A 21811-nucleotide genomic window follows, 5' to 3' on the forward strand; every position below is an offset into this window, starting at 1 on the left:
TTTCCCCAAGGGAACCACATCTGCTCAAACACAAATGAACTCTTAAGTGGTGCTTCCCAGCCTGGTCTCACCCTGACTGCAGCCTCCTAAGATCCTAAGCCAGGAACCCACCTGAGCCATCTCTAGACGAGAATCTCAGAAACTGTAACATGAAGAACAGTGGCTATTTCTTTTGCAATAGTAACCGAATGCTGCCGGGCATGGTGGTGCACGCCTCAGCATCTCAGCGAGACCCTGTCTCTGAGTAAAATACAAAAAGAGCTAGGGATGTGGCTCTGTGGTTAAGTGTAACTGGGTTTAATCCCTGCTACCAAAAAACTGAATACTCTGCATAAATGTCTCCAAAAAAGAGGGGCTCCTGGGTTGGCTACTGGTGGCCCTTCACACCACCACACTGACTCAACAGTCTCCAGTCTCCACCCCAAGGGCTGGAATGTGCAAGCAGGGGGCACACCTAGTAACCAATGTCCTGCTGCTGTCTCTTCCACATCTCCCTTCCACCTTGAGAGGGCTTTTCCAGACAAGCCACAGACCCCTACCAATCATGCTCAGTCCAAAGAGTTATAAAAGAAAGAATGATCTTGGCTAATACAAAGTTTAACCCAGTAACTCTGAGTATCTCATGTGTAGAAGTGGGTAAGCTAAGAAAACACTTTGCCAGAAAGTTGAAGATGGTTCTCTTGAAGCCGAACAAGTCTGTCATTGCCACCTGCCACTTGTAACAGTTACTCTGTAGATCAGTCATCGCCATCACTCTCACAGCCAGGTGACTCAGTACTCACCAAGTGCCAGGCAGTGCTCAAAGCTCTGCAGCATCCAGCAGGTGCCTCACTTCAACCCTGAAGGCAAGTCCTATTAGCACTCCCCATCCAGGTATGAAGCAAGGGCAATCAACAGAGGGAAGAGTCACTATCCCCACCAACGGAAATGCACACAGGGCACATCACTGCAAATGAAGACCCCTCGATCACACAGCTCCTTAGCACACACTCATGTCTGCTGTCAACAGAGGGAAACTTTCCTTCCAGACTGCTTTACACAGAGTAGGAAAGTCAGGGCCATTGCTCACATCTGTTTAATCAGACAGATGCCTGTCTCAAACATTTCTGTGTATTTGCTTATATTAAAAACCTACTGGTTTGGGCTGGGGTTGTGGCTCAGTGGTAGAGTGCTCACCTAGCATGCATGAGGCATTGGGTTTGATCCTCAGCACCACGTAAAAAAAATTTGTGTCCATCTAAAATTAAAAAAAAAAAAAAAACCCTACTGGCTGACTCTGAAAGATGCGAACTTCAGAAAGAAGTTATCTTTGCCAATCAAAAATCAGATTAAAAATATTATTTACACAAATTTTAAAATAGAAAAGTAGGGGGAAGTATGTACAATGATACTTTACACTTTATGTATTCAGGAATAAAGAAGCTAGAGCAGTATTAAGTTGGAGTATCTCAATGTGTCACATTATGGCAGGTATACATCTCCACCATGGGTTTCCGGTCAGAGAACGTGGTAATGCTGAATGCTCATGCACAAACCCTCCACCTGGAGGAGCTGCTCTGTGCAGAGGCTGGTCCTATGAACTCCAGTTACAACAACCCCAAGTTCCTGCAGATAGAATCAAATACCTGCTGGCAGGCCACATCACCACTCACATCACTACTGGCCAATGGTCCAGTATTTCAACAAGCATTGTGATACTATATGCAACCTATTTGAAAGTTTACATCCTTATTACATAAATCAGTTGCTTTCCCTTTACAAAAAATTCTGGTATATGAAAAAGCTGAAAGTTATGTTCAAAGCTTTGACACACTAAAGATATTATAAAAATTTACTTCATTCTCCATGTTCTGCCTGAAAAGGTGGTCCCAATTTGTGGCATTATTGCTCTGATTTTCTGGTAAACTGAACAAGGAATAAAAGACGATGACAGGTTTCTGTGTGAATTTCATAACAAGGACTGAAAACTTCTCTCAAAAGCTTGTACAGGGAATGTGCCTCAGTGGGTTGTAATGCAAACAGATCACACGAAAAATGGATCAACAGAGGAGGATTTATTTCTCACTCCTACGAGGTATAAATGGAGGCTTGGAAAGAGAGAGGAGAAGCCATCTGATCTCTTCAGGCAACTCCTTCTCTCTTGGTCACAGTCACCTTCTCTAACAAGATTTCTCAGGGCCACCCTGGGTATCATGGGACTCAAGAACTCAGGCAGCATCACAGGGAATGTCTGTCATCTGACCTGGAAGCAACATTGATCCCTTGTGTCTACACCGCATGGACCCAGGCAGCTGCAGGCTCCTCCCACAGCAAGCAGAGGCAGGGGTGGGCAGGTGAGCTAGAGAACAGACGGGGCTCTCTGCAGCACACACAGCCAGTCTCCACCATGCTGAGCAGCTCCCAGGTGAGTCTTCTGATGACTGCTGAGATGCGACTTGCGGCGAAAGGCTTTCCCACACCTGCTGCACTCGTACGGCCTCTCCCCAGTGTGTGTTCTCTGATGCACATGGAGGTAGGACTTCATTCGAAAAGCTTTCCCACACTGAGCACACACGTGGGGCTTCTCGCCAGTGTGAATCCGCAGGTGTTTGGTGAGATCCAACTTATGAAAGTAGGCTTTCCCACACTGGGCACATGTGTGGGGCTTCTCCCCGGTATGCATGCTCTGGTGCCTCCGGAGGTGGGTCTTCTGGGAAAAGGCCTTTCCACACTCACTGCATTTGAAGGGCTTCTCCCCCGTGTGAGTCCTGTGATGCATGATGAGACCTGACTTCAGGAAAAACGTCTTTCCACACTGGTCACACTCATGGGGCTTTCCTTCTGTGTGAGTCCTCTGGTGCAGAGTGAGGCCTGCCTTCTGACAGAAGGTCTTCTTGCACTGTGCACACTCGTAGGGCTTCTCTCCTGTGTGAATCCTCTGATGGATGGTAAGGGCCGACTTCCGGCAGAAGGCTTTTCCACACTGGTCACACTCGTGGGGCTTTTCTTCTGTGTGAGTCCTTTGATGTAAGCTGAGGACTGACTTCTGACAGAAGGCTTTCTTGCACACCTCACACTCATAGGGCTTCTCTCCTGTGTGAATCCTGCGATGGATGATGAGCGCCGACTTCCTGCGGAAGGCCTTCCCACATTCACAGCATTCGTAGGGCCTCTCCCCAGTGTGGATCCTCTGGTGCGTAATGAGGGCTGACCGATGGCAGAAGGACTTGTCACAGCTGCTGCATGTGTAGGGCCTCTCCCCAGTGTGTGTTCTCTGGTGGTCTCTAAGAACAGATCTAACAAAGAAGGACTTCTCACATCTGCTGCACTTGTAGGGCTTCTCTCCTGTGTGCTTTTTCTGATGGTCAGCAAGGGCAGATGCTCTAGAGTAAGTCTTGCCACACAGACCACATGTGAAGGGTTTCCTCCCTGCCTGGGGAGACACACAGCTATTCCCACACTCACTGTGCGTACAGGTCCCTGCCATGCTGCCCCTCTCTGTGCTGAGGGCACTCCCTTGTCCCCCACCTTCCAGATGCTGCTGCCCAGCCTGGCCCTTGTGGCTCTGACTGAGGAGTTCACTGTGTGTGAGGGCCTTCCCGGGCACCTTGTAGGCACCAGGCTTCTCTGCTGCACATCTCACAACAGGCCCTCCAAGGAAAGGCATGAGTTGGTACACATCCAACTCTTGAGGTCTCATTACTGAAGAGTTTCCATTATTTACTATCAGATTTGAAATACATTTTGAGCTCAAATGAAATGCCTTTCCTAATTCAAGTCTCTCCATAGCTGAAGTGCTGCTGTTGACAACAACTTGCCACAAGTGTCTACCGTGATTTTCTTGGCTGTTCTCAACCACATCATCAACTATCTGCACATCTGAAATGACAAAATAAGAAATAAACAAACACTCCCATGAACCACACGTCAGCACCCTTTGTAGAATGCTCATGTAAATGTAAAGAAATTTCTTCTTATCACAGCAGCATAAGATTTTATAGGAGTCAATAAGTACTGGCTTTATAAGTGTATAGTTTTTCTTTTTGACAGTGAAATGTTTCATTAATTGATTTTCTAGTGCTAAATTGCTTTTCATTGATTCACTTTTTTCTTTTTTATATTGTGAAGAAATTTTTGGTAAAAATATGTCCTTAGTGGCTGGTTGCAATTTTAAACTAAGTGCTACCTATTGGCCATTTATTTTCTCAATTCCTCCCTCTATTTTATTAACAATGGTGGGTATCTCCTGCTGGCATTCATACCAGTTCTGTTTTGAAGACTGGAAAGACTTTATGGATCGGCTACCTGCAGGTGCAGGAAGGTCATTTGTCTGGAAGGAATATGGCTTAGGGATGGGAACCATATGTGTTTATTTAGTTTTCACAACTCCCTGGGAAGTGGCTGGAGGCTTTTAGGGGATTTCAAATTAAAAGAAAAACCTCCTCTTCCCCATGTTGAACCAGGACAGCTTCCTGCAAATTCCTAATTGAACCCAGTTCCCTGTGCTCCTCTGAACCAGGCCTGAGGAACTGTAACCTCGACCTGGACAACCCTCCTGGCCAGAGATTCTAGCTCTGCACCACTCTGCGGCCAGCAGCCCTGGAGTACCATTTCCCAGGTCCAGCACATTGTGTTGGTGTTTAGCTACCTCCCAGTGTCATAGAAAATGGAATCTCCTGTTCATTTCTCATTCTGTTATTTTAGAATGATTTCCACAAATGGAAGGCAGAAATGCTGAATTCAAGATCCATGCCCCCACAAGTTTGAGCACTGCAACACACACTGGTTCATTTGGCCCTGGGAACCAGAACCTCCTGGTCCCTTCCAAGTCCAGGACCTCCCTTATCATGCTCCTATGCCAGGTCTTCCTCGGCTTCCTGATTTCCAACATTGTGGTACATGAGGTTCACTCTTGGACCTTTCTTCTCATTTTCTTATCAATTGTAAAGATGACTTACTCAATAAAAATGACTTAATTAACAGCTTTAAACCACGGATTTCTAAATCTGTATCTCTAAGTCGTCCCACTCTTGAATCTAGATTTTACATTTCCTATAGACAACATGTCAACATTGGAAAAGCGGCTACTCAAACTGCAGCTATGCCAAAGAAGACTCCTAACATCCCCTGATATCACCTTCTCTGACCCCCTTCTTGAACCATCACATGACACTTTCTCTCTCTCACTGATTAAATACGCCTCGTAGTTCTAATCCAACAACCTATAATATATCATTCTCATTTCCCTCTCATCAGACTGTAAACTATAAGAAAAAAAGGCATCACTTTGAGCACTGTGGTATTATGTACAACTATAATATTATCAAGTTTAAAATCTGCTCAATTAAGATACGCAGAAAGTGGCAGCCATTATGAAGTCAAACAACAATAAGTGTTGGCGAGGATGCGGGGAAAAAAAGTACACTCATACACTGCTGGTGGGACTGCAAATTGGTGCAGCCAATTTGGAAAGCAGTATGGAGATTCCTTAGAAAGCTGGGAATGGAACCACCATTTGACCCAGCTATTCCCCTTCTCGGACTATACCCAAAAGACCTAAGAAGAGCATACTACAGGGACACAGCCACATCAATGTATATAGCAGCACAATTCACAATAGCTAGAATGTGGAACCAACCTAGATGCCCTTCAATAGATGAATGGATTAAAAAAATGTGGCATTTATACACAATGGAATATTACTCAGCACTAAAAAATAATAAAATCATGGCATTTGCAGGCAAATGGATTGCATTAGAGCAGATTATGCTTAGTGAAGCTAGCCAATCCCTAAAAAACAAATGCCAAATGTCTTCTCTGATATAAGGGGGGTGACTCAAAATGGGACAGGGAGGAAGAGCATGAGAAGAAGACTACCACTAAATAGGGAAGAGAGGTGGGAGGAAAAAAGAGGGAGAAGCGGAGTTGCACAGAAGATGGAAGGAGAACCTCATTGTTATACAGATTACATATATGATGTTGTAATGAGAAAAAGAAAAGGGAAGGTGGGCTTTTAAGCTAGCACCAGTGGACAGAGAACTCAGCACAGCAGGGGCATGTGAGCCACAGCCTTCCTGAGCCGACAAGGTGTGAGGGTGCAGGGCAAAGCCGACCTTTGCCCTGCTTGTTCCTCCTGGCCTCCCATGCCCAGCACACAGACTGACCTGGAAGGCACCGGTCCAGGGCTTCTTTAACCAGCCATGGCTCTGTTCCTTGCTCCAACTTGAAAATAACTTCAGGTCTGGTAATGAAAAGCCCTGTTAATGAGAAATAATGCAGAACTTTGGAGAATGACAGCAGCCCACCTAGAAGCTGGGCAACGAAGGGGCCCGCAGGAACCTTTGGCTAAAGAGGGGTAATGCGTTATTCACCTACTGGAGTTTTCAACCTAAGCGGCATGAAATGTTACAAATGGTGCCTACATTTACCACCAAGGAACAAAGTGTTCCTTCTGTGAGTTACTGGGGCATTTCACTCACCCAAGAACACCAGGCTGCTATAGGTCTCCAGCATCACGTCCCTGTAGAGGGTCCTCTGAGCATCGTCCAGGTCCTGCCACTCCTCCCAGGTGAAGTCCACAGACACATCCTCAAAGGACACCATCCCCTGTAATGAACATGTCTCCTTAGCCCAAGCCCTCCACCCTGGACACAAAAACAAGAATCTGGACATTAACTCCTGAGTGTGTGTGTGTGTGTGTGTGTGTGTGTGTGTGTCCCCAAATATCTCATGTAAAATTAAGAATTTGCTTTGTACTTTACATCAAGGGAGAAAGGAAAATCAGAAAAATTCTGCCACTATAATTATTAAATTATTGTAAAGACTTTCACAAAGTTTACCTTATAGACTTAAAACCATCCTTGTTAGTGGAAATAAACATGACTAAAATCCTGCTGCTCCACGGACCATGTGATCTGGCATGAAGACATAGTATAAACACCAGGAAGAAGGTGTCTAATGCACTAATCTGGACCCAACTTCTATACAGACTGGGGTGAGACAGGAGAAAGGAGAGCCCTGTTGTGTGCCGTAACATGCACCTCACTGGAAAAGAAGAGGTGCCATGCTCTTCAGGTCATGAAGTCCCCACTCCAGTCCAGCCACAGCATCACAAAACACGTGCTAGGCAAACACACCAGGACTGCGTGCACCTCGGAACTCCCCGGCTTCCACTGTGGGGCAGACCAGAGCACTCTTCTTCCTAACATGCTGGTCCTCAGGAAGCCACTTAGGCAGAGCCTGACTTGATGTGCTGTGTTAGAGCTTAAGCTTGAGTTACTTGGGTGGAGGGGATGCCCAGCTTCAGCCCATACTAGCCATCCCCAGAGGAGGAGAGAAATGCCCAAATCCAGTCTACTCTGGCCATCTGGACTCACCACAGGGGAGGAAAACTCAACAACAACAGGGAACACATATGAAACCCCCATCCAGAGGCAGAAGCTCCACAGAAGAAGGACTTATAGAACTGAGGCCCACGTCCCCTGGGGGAGAGGGGAGGGGTCTTCCCAAACCTGCACACTGAAGCCTCACACCAACGCATCAGAACAAAAGCTGATGCCTTTGGGACATGACTGTACCCTGTGTGGAAGGAGCTCAGGAGTGGGACTACCCCCTAAACATGGGAGAAAGAAGAGAAGGGGGCTTCTTCGCACATCTCACCATGTGAGGACACAGAACAGGTCCCACTTAGGAAGGACGGACCTCATCAGACACCTGATCTTAACTTTCCAGCCACTGAAACTATGAGCAATGCATTTCTGCTTCTTACAAGGCACCCAGTACAAGATGTTTTGCTATATCAGGCGAACAAACTAAGACCGCTTCCAGCATGCCTATGCTTTCCAGTTCATTTACCCAGCATACCATGTGTGCCTAGGAAGAAGGAAAACCACACTGCAGAGGAAAGGTGAAACTACAACATGAGGTGAAAGAACAGGCATCAGACAGATATGGCCAATTCGTTGGAGTTCTCAAACAAGCAATGTCAAACTGAGTAATATGCTAAAACAGTACTCAAAAAAAATAAAAACATAGCCAGACACAGTGGTGCATGCCTGTGATCCCTGTGGCCCAGGAGGCTGAGGCAGGAGGGTCACAAGGTCAAAGCAAGCCTCAGCAACTCAGACCCTGAGCAACTCAGTGAGACCCTGTCTCTAAATAAAACAACAGGGCTGGGGTTGTGGCTCAGAGGTAGAGCACTTGTTTAGCATGTGTGTGGCCCTGGGTTCAATCCTCAGCACCACATAAAAATAAATAAGTAAAATAAATGTATTGTACAACTAAAAAATAAATATTAAAATAAAACAACAAAAAAAATGGGCTGGGGATGTGGCTCAGTGGTTCAATCCCTAGCAACAAAATTGAAAAAAAAAATTATGAATAAAGCCAGGAAGAAGAAATCTGCCGGGCTGGGGATGTGGCTCAAGCAGTAGCGCATTTGCCTGGCATGCGTGCGGCCTGGGTTCGATTCTCAGCACCACGTACAAAGATGTTGTGTCCGCCGATAACTAAAAAAATAAATATTAAAAAACTCTCTCTCTCTCTCTCTCCTCTCTCACTCTCTCTTTAAAAAAAAAATTCTGTCTCTCTCTCTCTCTCTCTCACCTCTCTCTTTAAAAAAAAAAAAAAAAAAGAAATCTGCCTATAGAAGAACAAAGATGAAAAGGACACCCAACCTCTCCACAAAATTCACACAAATGAGAGGGGCCTGGAGAAAAGTCTCACTGGCTAAGACTGTACCCCACTCCTCAAAGATGGACACCTGAGAGAATTTTCTGCCGTGTGGGGACAAGGGCATGGAGTACTGCACACATGGCATATGTTAAGGGCGCCTGAGTGGCAAACCACTCCCCCATGCTAGGCATGTGAGCGGCAAACCACCTACCCTGTAAGCACAGTCCTAGGCATAAGGCCATGTGTTGCAGTCGCTGCACTTGCTCCATAGCCCACTCCTCAATTGGTGGCTGCAAGGACAGTTAGCAGACATTGCATTGGTGGCTGCCTGTAATCTAATCTGCTTAGCTACTGCCTGAGTATACATACATGGTAGCTGCACACTAAAATCAGACCTGCTTCCTGCTTTCTGCTTGGTCTTGGAGGACTTGATTAGCGACTCCGCAGTCACATTCTCCTCTACCCTGTTCTGTGGGACCCACACAGCAGGCGCCCAAGCAGGGACCTGAGGTAAGCCTATAAGTCAGGGTATAGCCCCTCACAGAGCAATGAAGAAGGGAAAATGGGGAACCTACTGAATTCCACCACAGACTCACAACTGCAAGTGCTGCACACTCTTAGACACTAGAGGTTTAATCCTGAAGAAGAGAGAAGCCCAGAAGTTCTGAGATGTAATAATAATAATAAACACTAACCCACAGATCAATACTGCTGATGATTTTGATCCTAGGATATGGGACAAGATAATGTCAAATGAGCAACAAGCTGAAGTGAGACAGGGGTATAATTTATCACTACATTTTTTCCTATTGTGACAGCCATTCAGCAAAGTTTAGGGGGCCCTGCAATAGACCCTTGTCATATAATGATGGCCCTGAGGGAAGATGAGGCTGTGAAAGACAGATGGGAGAAAAAGGTGGGGGAGAATTCTACCTCAAAAGCAACCGCAGCAGGTGTAGGAGGGAAAAAGGCAGGAAATGGTACCTCTAGCCTTCATGTGCAGAAAGAGGTGACCATAAGTGGTGCAGGTGCGCCTTCTACTGACAGGCAAAGGTGATATCCTTCCCTGAGTCAATGGCAACTGCCTCCTTATGAGGCAGTGCCAAAGCCAGCAAAGGACTATGACAATTTGGAAATGACCAGGCCATTGGACAGGCCCACGCCATGGTCTCCCAGAAACCTATTCCAGGAGCCAGAGATCCTTTTGAACATGCATGTAGGATAAGAGATGAGAAGTGGGGTGAGGGAGTACAAGCCTTCCCAGTCAACATGGTCCCCACACCAGAGCACCTTGCAGAGCAAACGCTTGAATCACTCAGTCTTGAACTAAATTGCCCTCAAGACTGGAGAGACCTAGCCAGAGCAGCTCTTGAGCCTGCAACATTTTTGAAGTGGAAGGCATTCTCCTGTGATGAATGTAAACAGCAGGGGGATCCTAACCATACCACAAATGTTAGCCTCCCAGCTGAGTGCTTGCAGGGAGAAGGAATCTACAGTTCCCCTGCGGTACAAGCCACAGGCCCACCAAATTATTTCCATCAGGTGCGGCTCTGTGCTCTGAGAGCCTGGAGGAAGTTGCCAGCTGGGGGAGGGACAGTTTCCATACAGGGCTTAAGGCAGAAGGCACTGAGGACTTGCCACAGTTTACTGACAGGGCAAACAAGGCGGAAGAAGGGAAGGTGTCTCATGAAGGAGCCAGGGTGGCTTTAGCCAAGGAGTTGATCTGGGATGGACTAAATAAGGAACCCAGAGCAGCAGTGGCGCCAGTTTGAAATGGCACACTGGATGAGTGGATTTTGGCCCCCCAGGATATAGGGACACAAGTAGTTCAAGCCTCTCTGCAGCCCTCAGTGATGGCAGCTGCATAAAAGCAGGACTAAGGAGGCTTGCAGACAGCTAGTCAGAGACTGCAAAAAATGTGCACCTTTTCTCCCCATTGGCCCTGCACAACCTGCTGAAGTAAATCCCCGAGTTAAAATCTAATGCTTTATGGCAAATGGATGTCACTCATTACTATGTACCTTTTGAAAATTTAATATGTATTCATATACTCACTGATACCAACTCAGGCTGTGTAATGGCCACAGCCCCCACAGGAGAAACCACAAAAAAAGGCCATCTCCCATCTACTTAAATGTTTTGGAATTACGAACGTTCCCATGTCTATTAAAACTGACAATGGGCCAATCTATACTAGCAAGACATTTCAAGTGGTTTGTAATGATTGGCATATATAGCACTTAACTGGGATCCCCTACAACCCTTAGACTCAAGGCATAATAGAAAAAGCACACAAGGAATTAAAGACCATGCTACAAAACAGGAGGGAAACTATACCAAGACCCCTCTTGATGCCTTGAACAAAAATTTATTTGCTTTTATTTTTCTTTCAATGTCAAAATCTTCTATGGAAACAGCAGCCCATAAGCATTGGGCCCCCCTCTTGGGGCCCTCCCATCTACCTATGATCTCATGGAAGGATCCCATAACAAATACATGGGATGGTCCCAGGCCCTTCCTAACCCATGGGTTGGGGGTTTGCATAGGTTAAGAGGAGCCTCACCCCATCTGAGTGCCTGCCAGAAAGTCAAGCCCTGGACCCCCAGAACCACCAACCAATAAGACGAAGGAACCAACTCTGGAGGAGAAACCTCACAAAGGACTCAACAACACAAACAGATCTCATGTAGAGAAACCTAAGGTGATAAAGGTCTTTTTGAATAAGCCACCAGATTGGTCCCTTTGCCTGGTGGCAATCCCATCCCTGGGCCTATGACGATGTCCTAGTGTGTGCAATACTCACTGCTAATAGTGAAGCCTCCCATGAGGTAAACTGAGCTTTGGTCACTAGGCCATCACTTTTAGCAGTTGCTAATTGGGAAGGGGCTTTACCTAAGCACTTTTCCAATAATTCCAACCTTACTGATCCCAAGTTATCCTTCGGGTAACTGTACCTGAAATACCAGCATTTCCTTACCTACCCTGCCCATTTGTTTCTCCATAGTTGATAATAACGAGACCTACAATCAGGACAGTCCCCTCTGTTTTGCTCTTGCCAGAGAAACTATTGTAGATAACTATAATAAGTCATGTGTTGGGCTGTCTCTCACTGGCCTTAGAAGTATAGTTAATGCTTCCTGTAGCCATAGACTTTCCCATGACAAATGCAAGAAACCCTTGCTGCCAACGTGCCCAATAACGCTTTTGGAAAGCTCCCTTCAGATAATGGTAGCATCCCATGGAATAATGTGTCACTGCCATAGCTTATCTCCTTGATAAGAAGAATTTCTCTGGGGAAGAACAATATCTATGCACCTGGACAGGCACAGCTCCCTGGAATGTAACTGATATGCCCCCAAACCATACAGGCCACTGCAGTAACTGCTCACAGGACAAGCCATTACCAACCAGTAGGCAGAAAATCAGTATGGCATGATGGACATCATGCCAATATTGCTAGCTGCAACAGCCAGGTGGATTAATGGGTCTATACTGAGTCCAGACCTTGACCATGGATCTGCCTTTGTGACAAATGATACCCATACTCACTATACACAAGCTTGTGTTATGCCACCCTTTGCCATGCTAATAATCAATGATGGCATAAATATCACTCATACAGAGATCCCTTGTGCAGTCAATACATCCTGCTGGCTCACAAATTGTCTAATCCCTGCTGTGAAAGCTAAACCTATATTTTTCTTCAGAGTGCCCCCAGAAATCTGGCTTCCAGTGACCCTGTCCAGAGTTGAGGAGTCCATGGGATATGGAGATGAACAATCTTCTAAATGAGATCCTGCAACAGACAAGGTGTGCAATTAGCCTCATCATCTCTGGGATTATTGCCCTGGTGACCACCAATGCCGCCACAGCCACTGTCACTGCTTCATTCACTTGGAGTATCCAGACTGCTCAGACTGTGAACAATGTGTCCACTGCCATGGCAGAAGCCTTTGCCATTCAAAGTGACTTAAATAAACTCTTCCAAGCTGCTATTTTAGTCATCAGCAAGAACTAGACCTCACCAGGAACAACTAGATATTCTGTTTTGTTGCAGAGGCTCACTTGTGACCCTGAGTTTCATAGTATGTGTCACTCAATATGCTGTATCTGAAAATGTAACCTTACACTTCTCCAGTTTTTCTCTGCATATTAAGGGCACTTGGGATGCTAACTGTGTTATGACTATGCCAAACCTTACTAAGGCAATTGTCAAAATCAATGAGACGAAGGTGTCTATCTTGACAACCTCCTCTTTCTTCCAGGGACTGACTGAGCACTGGAAAAGCCTGATAGCCAAATTAACTAATCCTTATAATTCTATTACCCTGGCCCTACTGTTTATCATAGTGATAATTTTTTCTTGTGTTGTGAGATGCTTACGTAACCATGTAAAGGCCACCAGATGAAAAACAGCAATGCTGGCTGAGGTCCTTGCAGCACAGTTAGATGGGGGAGATGTGGGGCCAAGTGCCTGGGGTACTGCATTCATGGCATACTTTAAGGTGGCAGGCTTCTCCCCTCATGCTAGGTGTGTGAGCAGCAGGCTGCTTACCCCATACATAGGCACAGCCCTGGGCGTGAGGTCATGTGTTGTAGTCCCTGGGCTTGCTCCACCACCCACTCCTCGACTGGTAACTGAAAGTACAGTTAGCAGACATTGCACTGGTGGCTGCCTGTAATCTGCTTAGCTACTGCGCACTAAAATCAGACCTGCTTCCTGCTTGGTCTCTGGAGGTCTTGATTAGTGACTCTGTAGCTACACTCTCCTCTACCCTGTTCCATGACCTCCTCGCTGGACGAGAGAGAGCCCACACACTGCCCATCTTGCAAGAAATGTTAAAATTAATTCTTTAAAAGAAGAAAAAGACTCCTGCTATTCTTCCTTGATCTGAACAAAGGGTTTGTATATGATGACATATACAACTATGCACCTATACATGACACACAGCAATGCACACACACACAGGTGAGAAAAGTGAGGAGCACACAGGTGACGGGAGTGTGGGAAGACAGAGTCTGGACTGTGGGTGATCATGGGGCAAGGGCAAGATCCTAGTAGGTTCCTGTGCAGAGAAGCTCTTAGTGGGGTTTAAAGCAAGCAGGCACCTGTTCCAGGGGATCACGCTGACAAGGTAGCCACCTGACATTCGCAGGCAAGTGGTCACCTTGGAGGGAAGCTTTCTGAGAGCTCTCATCTCTGGCCACCAAGGCAGCATTCAGGTGGGACAGCCCTGGAAGCCATGAAGGGAGGCTAGCCTGCAGGGGCAGGAGAAAGCCACACTCACACTTAAGTGGAAGCAGAAACAACATCAAGCTCCTCTAGCTGTCCCTGAACAGTGTCAGCACTGTATATTTTTCTCTATCTCTACTGTTTTTTTGTACCAGGGATTAAACTCAAGGGTTCATAAACACTAAATCAAATCCAAGCCCTTTTTAGTTTTCATTTAGAGTCAGGGTCTCAGTTACTCACGGCTTTGCTAAAGTTGCAGAGGCTGGCTTTAAATGTGCAATCCTCCCGCCTCAATTTCCCAGGCCACTGGGACCACAGGTGTGCACCACCAAGCTCAGCTTCATCTCGTACAAGGAGAAGAGTCCTGTCCCTGCTTACAATAAATTCTATTACTATGACAACTCCCACCACTGAGGACTCATGTCAGTGACAACTACAGCCATAGGTGTGAATTTTAAAATGACAAACGGGGTAAAGGAGAACGTATTCTAATTATGTTTTCTAAGTAACCAGTGGGGGAGAAGGAAATTAGAAAATATTCTAATCCTGTAACGTAAGGTAACCAATGGGAGTATATGGGGTAAGGTTATCAGTCAGGTCTATGTAGGGAAGAGAAAGCTCCACAGCTCAGGACATAAGACCCTAACTTCCAGACACTGAGGCCTTGACAGCGCCCCTGCCTCACCCTCTTGCTTGGCCCACTCTGCTCTAACAGGGTGCTATTTTCACCTTCAAGAACTCTGTACTTTGCTACCTCTGTGTCTTGCTCAATTCTTTGTTCAGGACATGAAGGACCTGGACCCTAACTGGCACCCTGATGATAACGTATATGTATATATGCTGGATGGGAATTCTCAATTGGTTCTCTCTCTCCCTTTTAACAAGTTTTGGGATGGTTTTAAAGCACAACAGATAAACAGAACAGAATCTGGTAGTCAGAAATGGGGTGCTACAGTAATAAAAAGCCATGACACATGGCACTTGCTATAAGACCAAACAGATGCTACCAAAAGATGAAGCCATTTTCATCTGGGATGGCACACACCTGCTGTTCCAGACTTGGGCAGCAGGGTCATAAGTTCAAACGCAGCCTTTGCAACTTAGCATGACCCTGTCTCAAATTAAAAATTAAAACGAACTGGGGAGGTGGCTCAGTGGTTAAGCACCTGGTTTCAATCCCCAAGACCAAAAAAAAAAAAAAAAGAGAGAGGTGGGAGGGTATCTAAACAAATAGGATCTAGAAAAACAAACAAAAAGATGAGAAATGAACTAAGAAGCAAGAATGTTTAATTTCCACCCAGAATCTGGAAGAAATATGGAGGATCCAATATCTGCAGGTTTGAAATAAAACTATTTCTATCCCTGGTTTTTCTTACTCCTTAGAAGTCAGAAACGGGGCTGGGGATGTGGCTCAAGTGGTAGTGCGCTCGCCTGGCATGCGTGCGGCCCGAGTTCGATCCTCAGCACCGCATACAAACAAAGATGTTGTGTCCGCCGAAAACTTAAAAAAAAAAATAAATAAATATTAAAAAATTAAAAAAAAAAAAAAAGAAGAAGAAGTCAGAAATGGCTTTGTGGCCCAGATCAGAGACCAAAAATATTTCCAGCATTCCAAGATCTTGGGGTGAGACACAGAGTGGGCCTGGTAAAAAATGGGCCTTCCAAGGCTGTCCCCCAGTGCCCAGAACAGAAGCAGCTGCCAGAGAACAAAAAGCCTGTCCCTGAGTGCACAAGGGTGGCTCAGGTCTAATACATGCCAGTATAGCTGGAGCTCGCTTCACTTAAAGAAAGTATTTCTTATAATTCATGTCTGGAGTCAGAAAAAAACTGAAAAGGAGGCCGCAGGATCCCCCACTTATAACCAAAAACAGTGACAAAAGATGTTCCACTAAGAACCCAGATGTTTAAGATGAACACTGATAGAGAATGGCAAAGCCAGGGGAGTAAGGAGGGCACAAAGCACCTTTCTCAGGGAGGAGGACTGGACTCTAAGCTAAGAATCAGAGCAGGTGGCCACTAGGAGCAGTTTTTCTGACCACTGCTGCAGGGAGTGTCCACCAGAGTCACTACTATCTCCTCAGTATGGAGGGGGTGTGTGGAAAGTACAGATGGCTGGTCACCAAGACTTAGCTGAGCCTTCTACCAACACTTTGATACAAAAAGGTTTAGAGGCCAGTCGCAATGGCGCACTCCTCTAGTCCAGTGACTTGCGAGGCTGAGGCAGGAGGAAACCAAGTTCAAGCCTCAGCAACTCGGTGAGGTCCTAAGTAACTTTTGAGACCCTGTCTCAAAATAAAAAACAAAAAGAGCTGGGGATGTATCTCAGTGGTTGAGCACCCCTAGGTTCAATCCCTGATACCAATAAAGGGTCTTTGAGGCTCTGGAGATGGACAAACCATGCTTCACAAGGGAGAGAAAGGGCGGGGACAGCACACTAACAACTGGTGCATCTCGCTAGTCTCTCTGAAAGGCAGAGTATAAAGGCCTCTCCTTAAGCAGGAGTGGTCCTAGGGACGTGCCTGACCAGGCTTGTGTCAGGAAGGCCATCTGAGACTTCTGAGGAAAGACCACAGAAGGCTCGAGCTTCCACCTGGGTCTCCAGAGAAGCCAGGCACATCTGACTTCCCGAGACTGCCAGAGTCAGAGAGGCTCAGCCACTAGGGTCCTTCTAGCTAAGATGACTGGCACCATGAAGCAGCCCACCAACACTGCCTAGTCCCATTGCCTGACCCACAGAACCATGACACATAATAAGCCTGTAGGTTCTGTAGTTCCATGTTACTCAGCTGATAACTAGAAGAACAAAAATTCATTAGAGATCTTAGGTGGTACCCTCATTTGAACAGGGAAGATAGAGTTAGACTTGGATATTAAGTTCAAGGTAAATTAACAAAGTAGGTTCCATGTTAGATATGAAGCTATAATTATGAATTTTAAATTTTCAGTTAAGTGGATTTAAAACTTTCTTCCTTAAGCAACTATTAACAAGTATATTCCATAAACAGTTACAACTGATATGCATTCATTTTTCCCATTTTTAAGTGGTTATCAGAAAAAAAAAGAGTAAAATCTTTAAGAGTTTACAAACATGCCAGTTATTTGTGAATTACAAAATAAAACTATGTATTAATAAAAACTATAGATCAAATCGCTGACATAAACTTCCATAAGCAAAGATACACATTATAAAATCTTTATCTTGTTTTTATTCTTTGCATTGTCTATCAACTCTATTAACTGACCCTTGTTCAAAACTGCCCCATTAACCTCTGAATGCTAAGGAGTCACTCTGGGTAGGGAAATAATCCACAGGGACAGACCTAATCACCCAGGAGCACAACCTCCGCATTCTTCCAAGAATGGCACTTCCAATGCAATGAACAGTTATTGTGCTTGTGAGCACTGACTGCTCCTCCTCCCCAGGGGCATTACTGAAGGCGCGGAATAAAAGGGAAAAATCAACAAAAGCAGCCAGACTTGAAATCAGGTGAGATGAGGTCTGAGTCCAGAGAACCCACCTTTATGGTCTGTATAGCAGCTGGACAGGGGCGACCATATTTGAAGACCAAAAGGATGTGGTTTTCATATGCACTTTGGATAGCTGCCAACATGAGAGTTGAATGTGTTGTCTACAGGCTAAGGAAGAGGTCAGGCTGGTTTCTTCAAGAAACCCAGAGGCCTGGGAGGCTGAGGCAGGAGGATCATAGATTCAAAGCCAATATGATCAAGTCCCTAAGCAATTCAACAAAACCCTGTCTCTAAAGAAAAAAAAAAAAAAGGTGGTGGTGGGGGGGAGGATGTGGCTCAGTGGATAGGTTCAATCCCCAGTATCACAAAAAAAAAAAAAAAAAAAAGAAAAAGAAAAAAAAGAGACTGATTGGGACAAAGGGGCAACAGATAAGTTATCTGAATGAGCTACATCAAGAAGGTAAGTGGTACATATACACAAGGAATACTACTCAGCTATAAAGAAGAGTAAAATTATGGCATTTGCCAGTAAATGGATGGAACTGGAGGCTATCATGCCAAGTAAAATAAGCCAATCACAAAGGCCTAATATTCTTTCTGATATGTGGATGCTGACGCACAATGGGGGCGTGCAGTGGAGGTTCATGGGACTGAATAGGACAAAACTTTTCTATGTTCGTGTATGAATACAAGACCAGTGTAACTCTACACAATTTACAACCACAAGACTGAGAAGTTATACTCCATGTATGTATGACATCTCAAAATACATTCCATCATATATAACTTAAAAAAAAAATGAATGGAAACTAAGGAGTTCCAAGAGAAAATTGAGAACACTAGTTTCAAACTCAATAGATTCAAGTCAAGACCTGAGAACAGTCACTAGATTTCACTGTGTGGGTTCCTGGTGAGTTTCTGAGGAACTGAGACCACAGTGAGTGGGTTAATGTGCAGATGAGCTGTGTCTGCTCAACAGAAAAGCATTCCATTAGTGTGCTGCACCATCACACACAGGAACATATACACAGTCTTCCGTGAGTGCCACTGCATGCACAGATGCACTGAAGGCCGTGGGGTTGACTCAGCCCCACTGACATCCAAGACAGCCTTCCAAAGCTGTATGGGCCACGCTCTCTGAAGAACTCCAGGAGAACCTCATTAAGGAAGCTGTAAAGCAGTGAAGAGTCCACAACAGGAAGACGGTGTCTCATGAAAGCTGAGCAGGCTCTTTCCTCAGGTTCCCTCCAATCCTGTGAGAAATGTGTCTGCCTTTCCAGCACAACATCAGAAAGGCCAGGTACACACTGCTCCTCCAAGGTGAGGACCCTGAAGTCAAAACCTGCACCTAACTGTGTGCCAACTTTATTTATGAACATTAACTTCAGACTCAGTTTTACTTATTTCTACTTTTCTGTTTTAAGTCATAGACCCACAAACCCCATGCAGTATAATGCAAACCAAGTGAGGAATGAATAAAAACAACTCACTGGAGTCTCACTCATTTTTCAGTGCTCCTGGAAACACTGGAAGCAGGCAGAAAAGGTGAATAAGGTGAAGTCATGAGGGAAATGGGCAGGGGGCGTGGTCCTAGATTCTCCTGCTCAGACCAACACACTGGCTGGAAAAGACCAAAAAGAAAGATTTTTAAAAAGTTCCCCTGTGGAAGAACTTAGCCCTTTACACGTTACTACGGCCCTACAAAGAGCCCTGAAAACACATCTACAAGTCCATTATTGGTAGAGAGGTCACAAGAACCACGGAAAGCATTGGGGATCAAAAAAATATAAAAATATTTAAGGGTAGGTATTTTAAAGCAATGTTCTAATTTGACTTCAATGTCACAAAATCATTTCAAAAATAAGCAAATGCCTATTTTGACTTAACTATGGCAAAACGGATAAGGCCAGCTGAAGAGCGATTCAGGGCAAGTCACACTTCCACAAATTCAATTTTTAAAACCTTTAGCCAGGCACAGTGGTGCACACCTGCAATTCCAGCAGCTTGGGAGGCTGAGGCAGGAAGATTGCAAGTTCAAAGCCAGCCTCAGCAACTTAGCAAGGTGCTAAGTAACCCAGTGAGACCCTGTCTCTAAATAAAATACAAAATAGGGGTGAGTGCCCCTGAGTTCAATCTCCAGTACAAACAACAACAACAACAAAAAAAAAAACAACAACAACAATAAAACTTTCATATTTGGTAGAGACTCCTTGGCAAACCTTTCCTGAATTACCAGGAAAATCCATCAGGTGAGAGGGAGGATCAGCAGATTTCTAGATGCCAGATTTGGTGATAAACCAGGTCTGAGAGCTAAGACACTGGAAGCAATTTGGGAACAATGAAGAAATGGAATGTTCAAAGAGTACTGTGGGCAGACTGCCCAGGTATTACAGGTATTTCTCCACCCCAGACCACACCTTCAGGCCCCTCCAATAGATAACATTTCCAAGGCTCCGGCCTCCCCTTCTCAGTCTGACTGAACTCTTTACAGACAACTGGTCCTAAACCTCCAGAACTGACTACCTGGTGACAGCTTCTGGTGGACATTACTAGAGGAGCCTTGCTGTGCTCCTGCTGTCTGGGCCAGGCAAAGCGAGTCCAGGGCTCCTGTCTCCTGCTGTCTGGGCCAGGGAAAGCAAGTCCAGGGCTCCTGTCTCCCACTGTCTGGGCCAGGCAAAGCCAAGTCCAGGGCTCCTGTCTCCCACTCTCTGGGCCAGGCTTTGCAAAGCCCAGTCCAGGGCTCTTGTCTCCTGCTGTCTCGGCCAGGTAAAGCGAGTCAAGGGCTCCTGTCTCCCACTGTCTGGACCAGGCAAAGCCCAGTCCAGGGCTCCTGTCTCCCCCTGTCTGGGCCAGGCAAAGCCCATCCAGGGCACGGCTCTCTGCCCTGGCCTCCTCTGAAAATGCGGCCCCAGACGAACTTTCTGGTGACACTTTCCTTCAGACTCTGTAAGGCTTACTTTTACTTTGCCCCAAGATTAGGGGGCCATCATCACGCAGGACCCCAACCCCGTTAGAACTTACTGTCCCTGGACACCAGTCTGGTATGGGACACTGTAAGCTCCAACTGCGGGCGGCTGTCCTCAAAGTGAAGGTGGAATCCCCCTCCCTGAAATCGGGAACGTCCCCCTGCAGAGAGGGCGAGCTGAGGGGGCACAGCGGCCCTGCCCCGACAGGTGCCCAGGGAAGGCTGCGCAGGGGAAGAGAGGGACGCCGCTGCTAACTCGGGTCGACCGAGCCCGCAGCGCACCGCTCGCCGGCTTCTCTTTAAGTCGGGAACTGGGAAGACAGAACCTGACACGTAGGTTTCTTCCATCTACCTTCAAGGCTGGCTTCGAATCCAGCCAAACCCCCGCCCACCTGGCTCGGAACGCTCCGGAGCAGCGAGTCCCAGCATTCAGGGCAGAGCCCTGCCGCCGCAGCCGGAGGGCCCCAGAAACCCCACTGACTCCAGTGACACCACGGACACACAGTGCGGCCGGCCGCAGGTGGCCTGCTTCTAGGGGGGAGGGGCCCTCGAGCTACTGAACAGCTCACCTCGGCTGGGAGGACCCAACGGAACCGGGGCGGCGACCGGCGCCCCGGGCGGAGCGGGGCAGTCGCAGCGGGCGAGCGGCCTGGGGAGCTGCGGGGCCCCGGCGTGAGCTCAGGTGTCGGCGCGCACCCACCCGCCGGGCCTCGCGGCGGCACCCGTCCCCTCCCAGCTCCCGCTGGCGCCAGCGCGCCACTGCTCTGAGGCGCGGCCCAGCCCAGCAAGCACTCAGCACTCTAGCCCGACTGCCGCGGGGGCGGGAGCGTCCGCAGCAAGATGGCGCGGGGGGGGGGGCGGCGCATGCGCAGAGGACTCCGGAAGCGCTCCGATCGGAGCGGGCGACAGCGGCCGACTCTGCCTCCCACAGGGCCCGGCGGTCCTGCCGAGGGGCGGGGCCGTCCGCTGAGGGGCGCGCTGCCGGAGGCCCGAGATTGGCCGCCCCGCGCGCGTGACCGCAGCCCCTCCCCGTTAGGGGGCGGTCGCGGGGTGTGGGGGCGGTGTTCGCAGCGCGGGCTGTTTAATTAGGGATACTGCAGGCGAGCGTGTTGGACCTTGGAAGGTCTGTCTGGGTTTTAATTCGTTAAGTGACAGGAAATCAATGTCTGTTTTCTTCCGAAGAATCAGGAAAAGCTTATCACCCGCTGAACTAACGGGGCGTCGCCAGTGGCGTTCGCTACTCCGTGGGAGATCCTCGCGTCACGAGTCAGGACGCCCGGGGCGGGCGTGGCCCGGGGCAGGCTCTGGGCGGGTGTTCAGGGTGTCTGGAGGGTGCTCAAGGGGCTCGCGCGCTGCTGCGCCCGTGGGCCTGGCCAGATGGGAGCCTGTGCTCCTTTCAGGGCGCCTCGCCCGGCCTGCTCCGCCCGCTGCTCAAGCTAGACCCGCGGAGCTGGAGGGAGGCCCTCCCCTCCCAGATCAAGCCCGCGAGGTAG

General features: G+C 47.3%; 1 protein-coding gene across 2 annotated transcripts; it reads right to left on the minus strand.

The window, feature by feature from the left end:
- Window positions 1–2001: 2001 nt before the first annotated feature.
- LOC143399542 (uncharacterized) lies at window positions 2002–21122 on the minus strand. Of its 2 annotated transcripts, none has more exons than XM_076856270.1 (4): window positions 20888–21122; window positions 6459–6585; window positions 6144–6236; window positions 2002–3858 (listed from the first exon to the last, which is right to left on the minus strand). In XM_076856270.1, the coding sequence occupies exons 2-4, from the start codon at window positions 6580–6582 to the stop codon at window positions 2339–2341; spliced, it is 1737 nt and encodes a 578-aa protein (XP_076712385.1). In that variant the 5' UTR covers window positions 6583–6585; window positions 20888–21122; the 3' UTR covers window positions 2002–2338. The 2 variants fall into 2 exon arrangements, with proteins under 2 accessions (XP_076712385.1, XP_076712384.1); XM_076856269.1 differs by lacking the exon at window positions 20888–21122 and adding an exon at window positions 18844–18961.
- Window positions 21123–21811: the final 689 nt, after the last annotated feature.

The sequence above is a fragment of the Callospermophilus lateralis genome, chromosome 5 (assembly GCF_048772815.1).
Source record: "Callospermophilus lateralis isolate mCalLat2 chromosome 5, mCalLat2.hap1, whole genome shotgun sequence".
In the NCBI taxonomy this organism is placed as follows: domain Eukaryota; kingdom Metazoa; phylum Chordata; class Mammalia; order Rodentia; family Sciuridae; genus Callospermophilus; species Callospermophilus lateralis.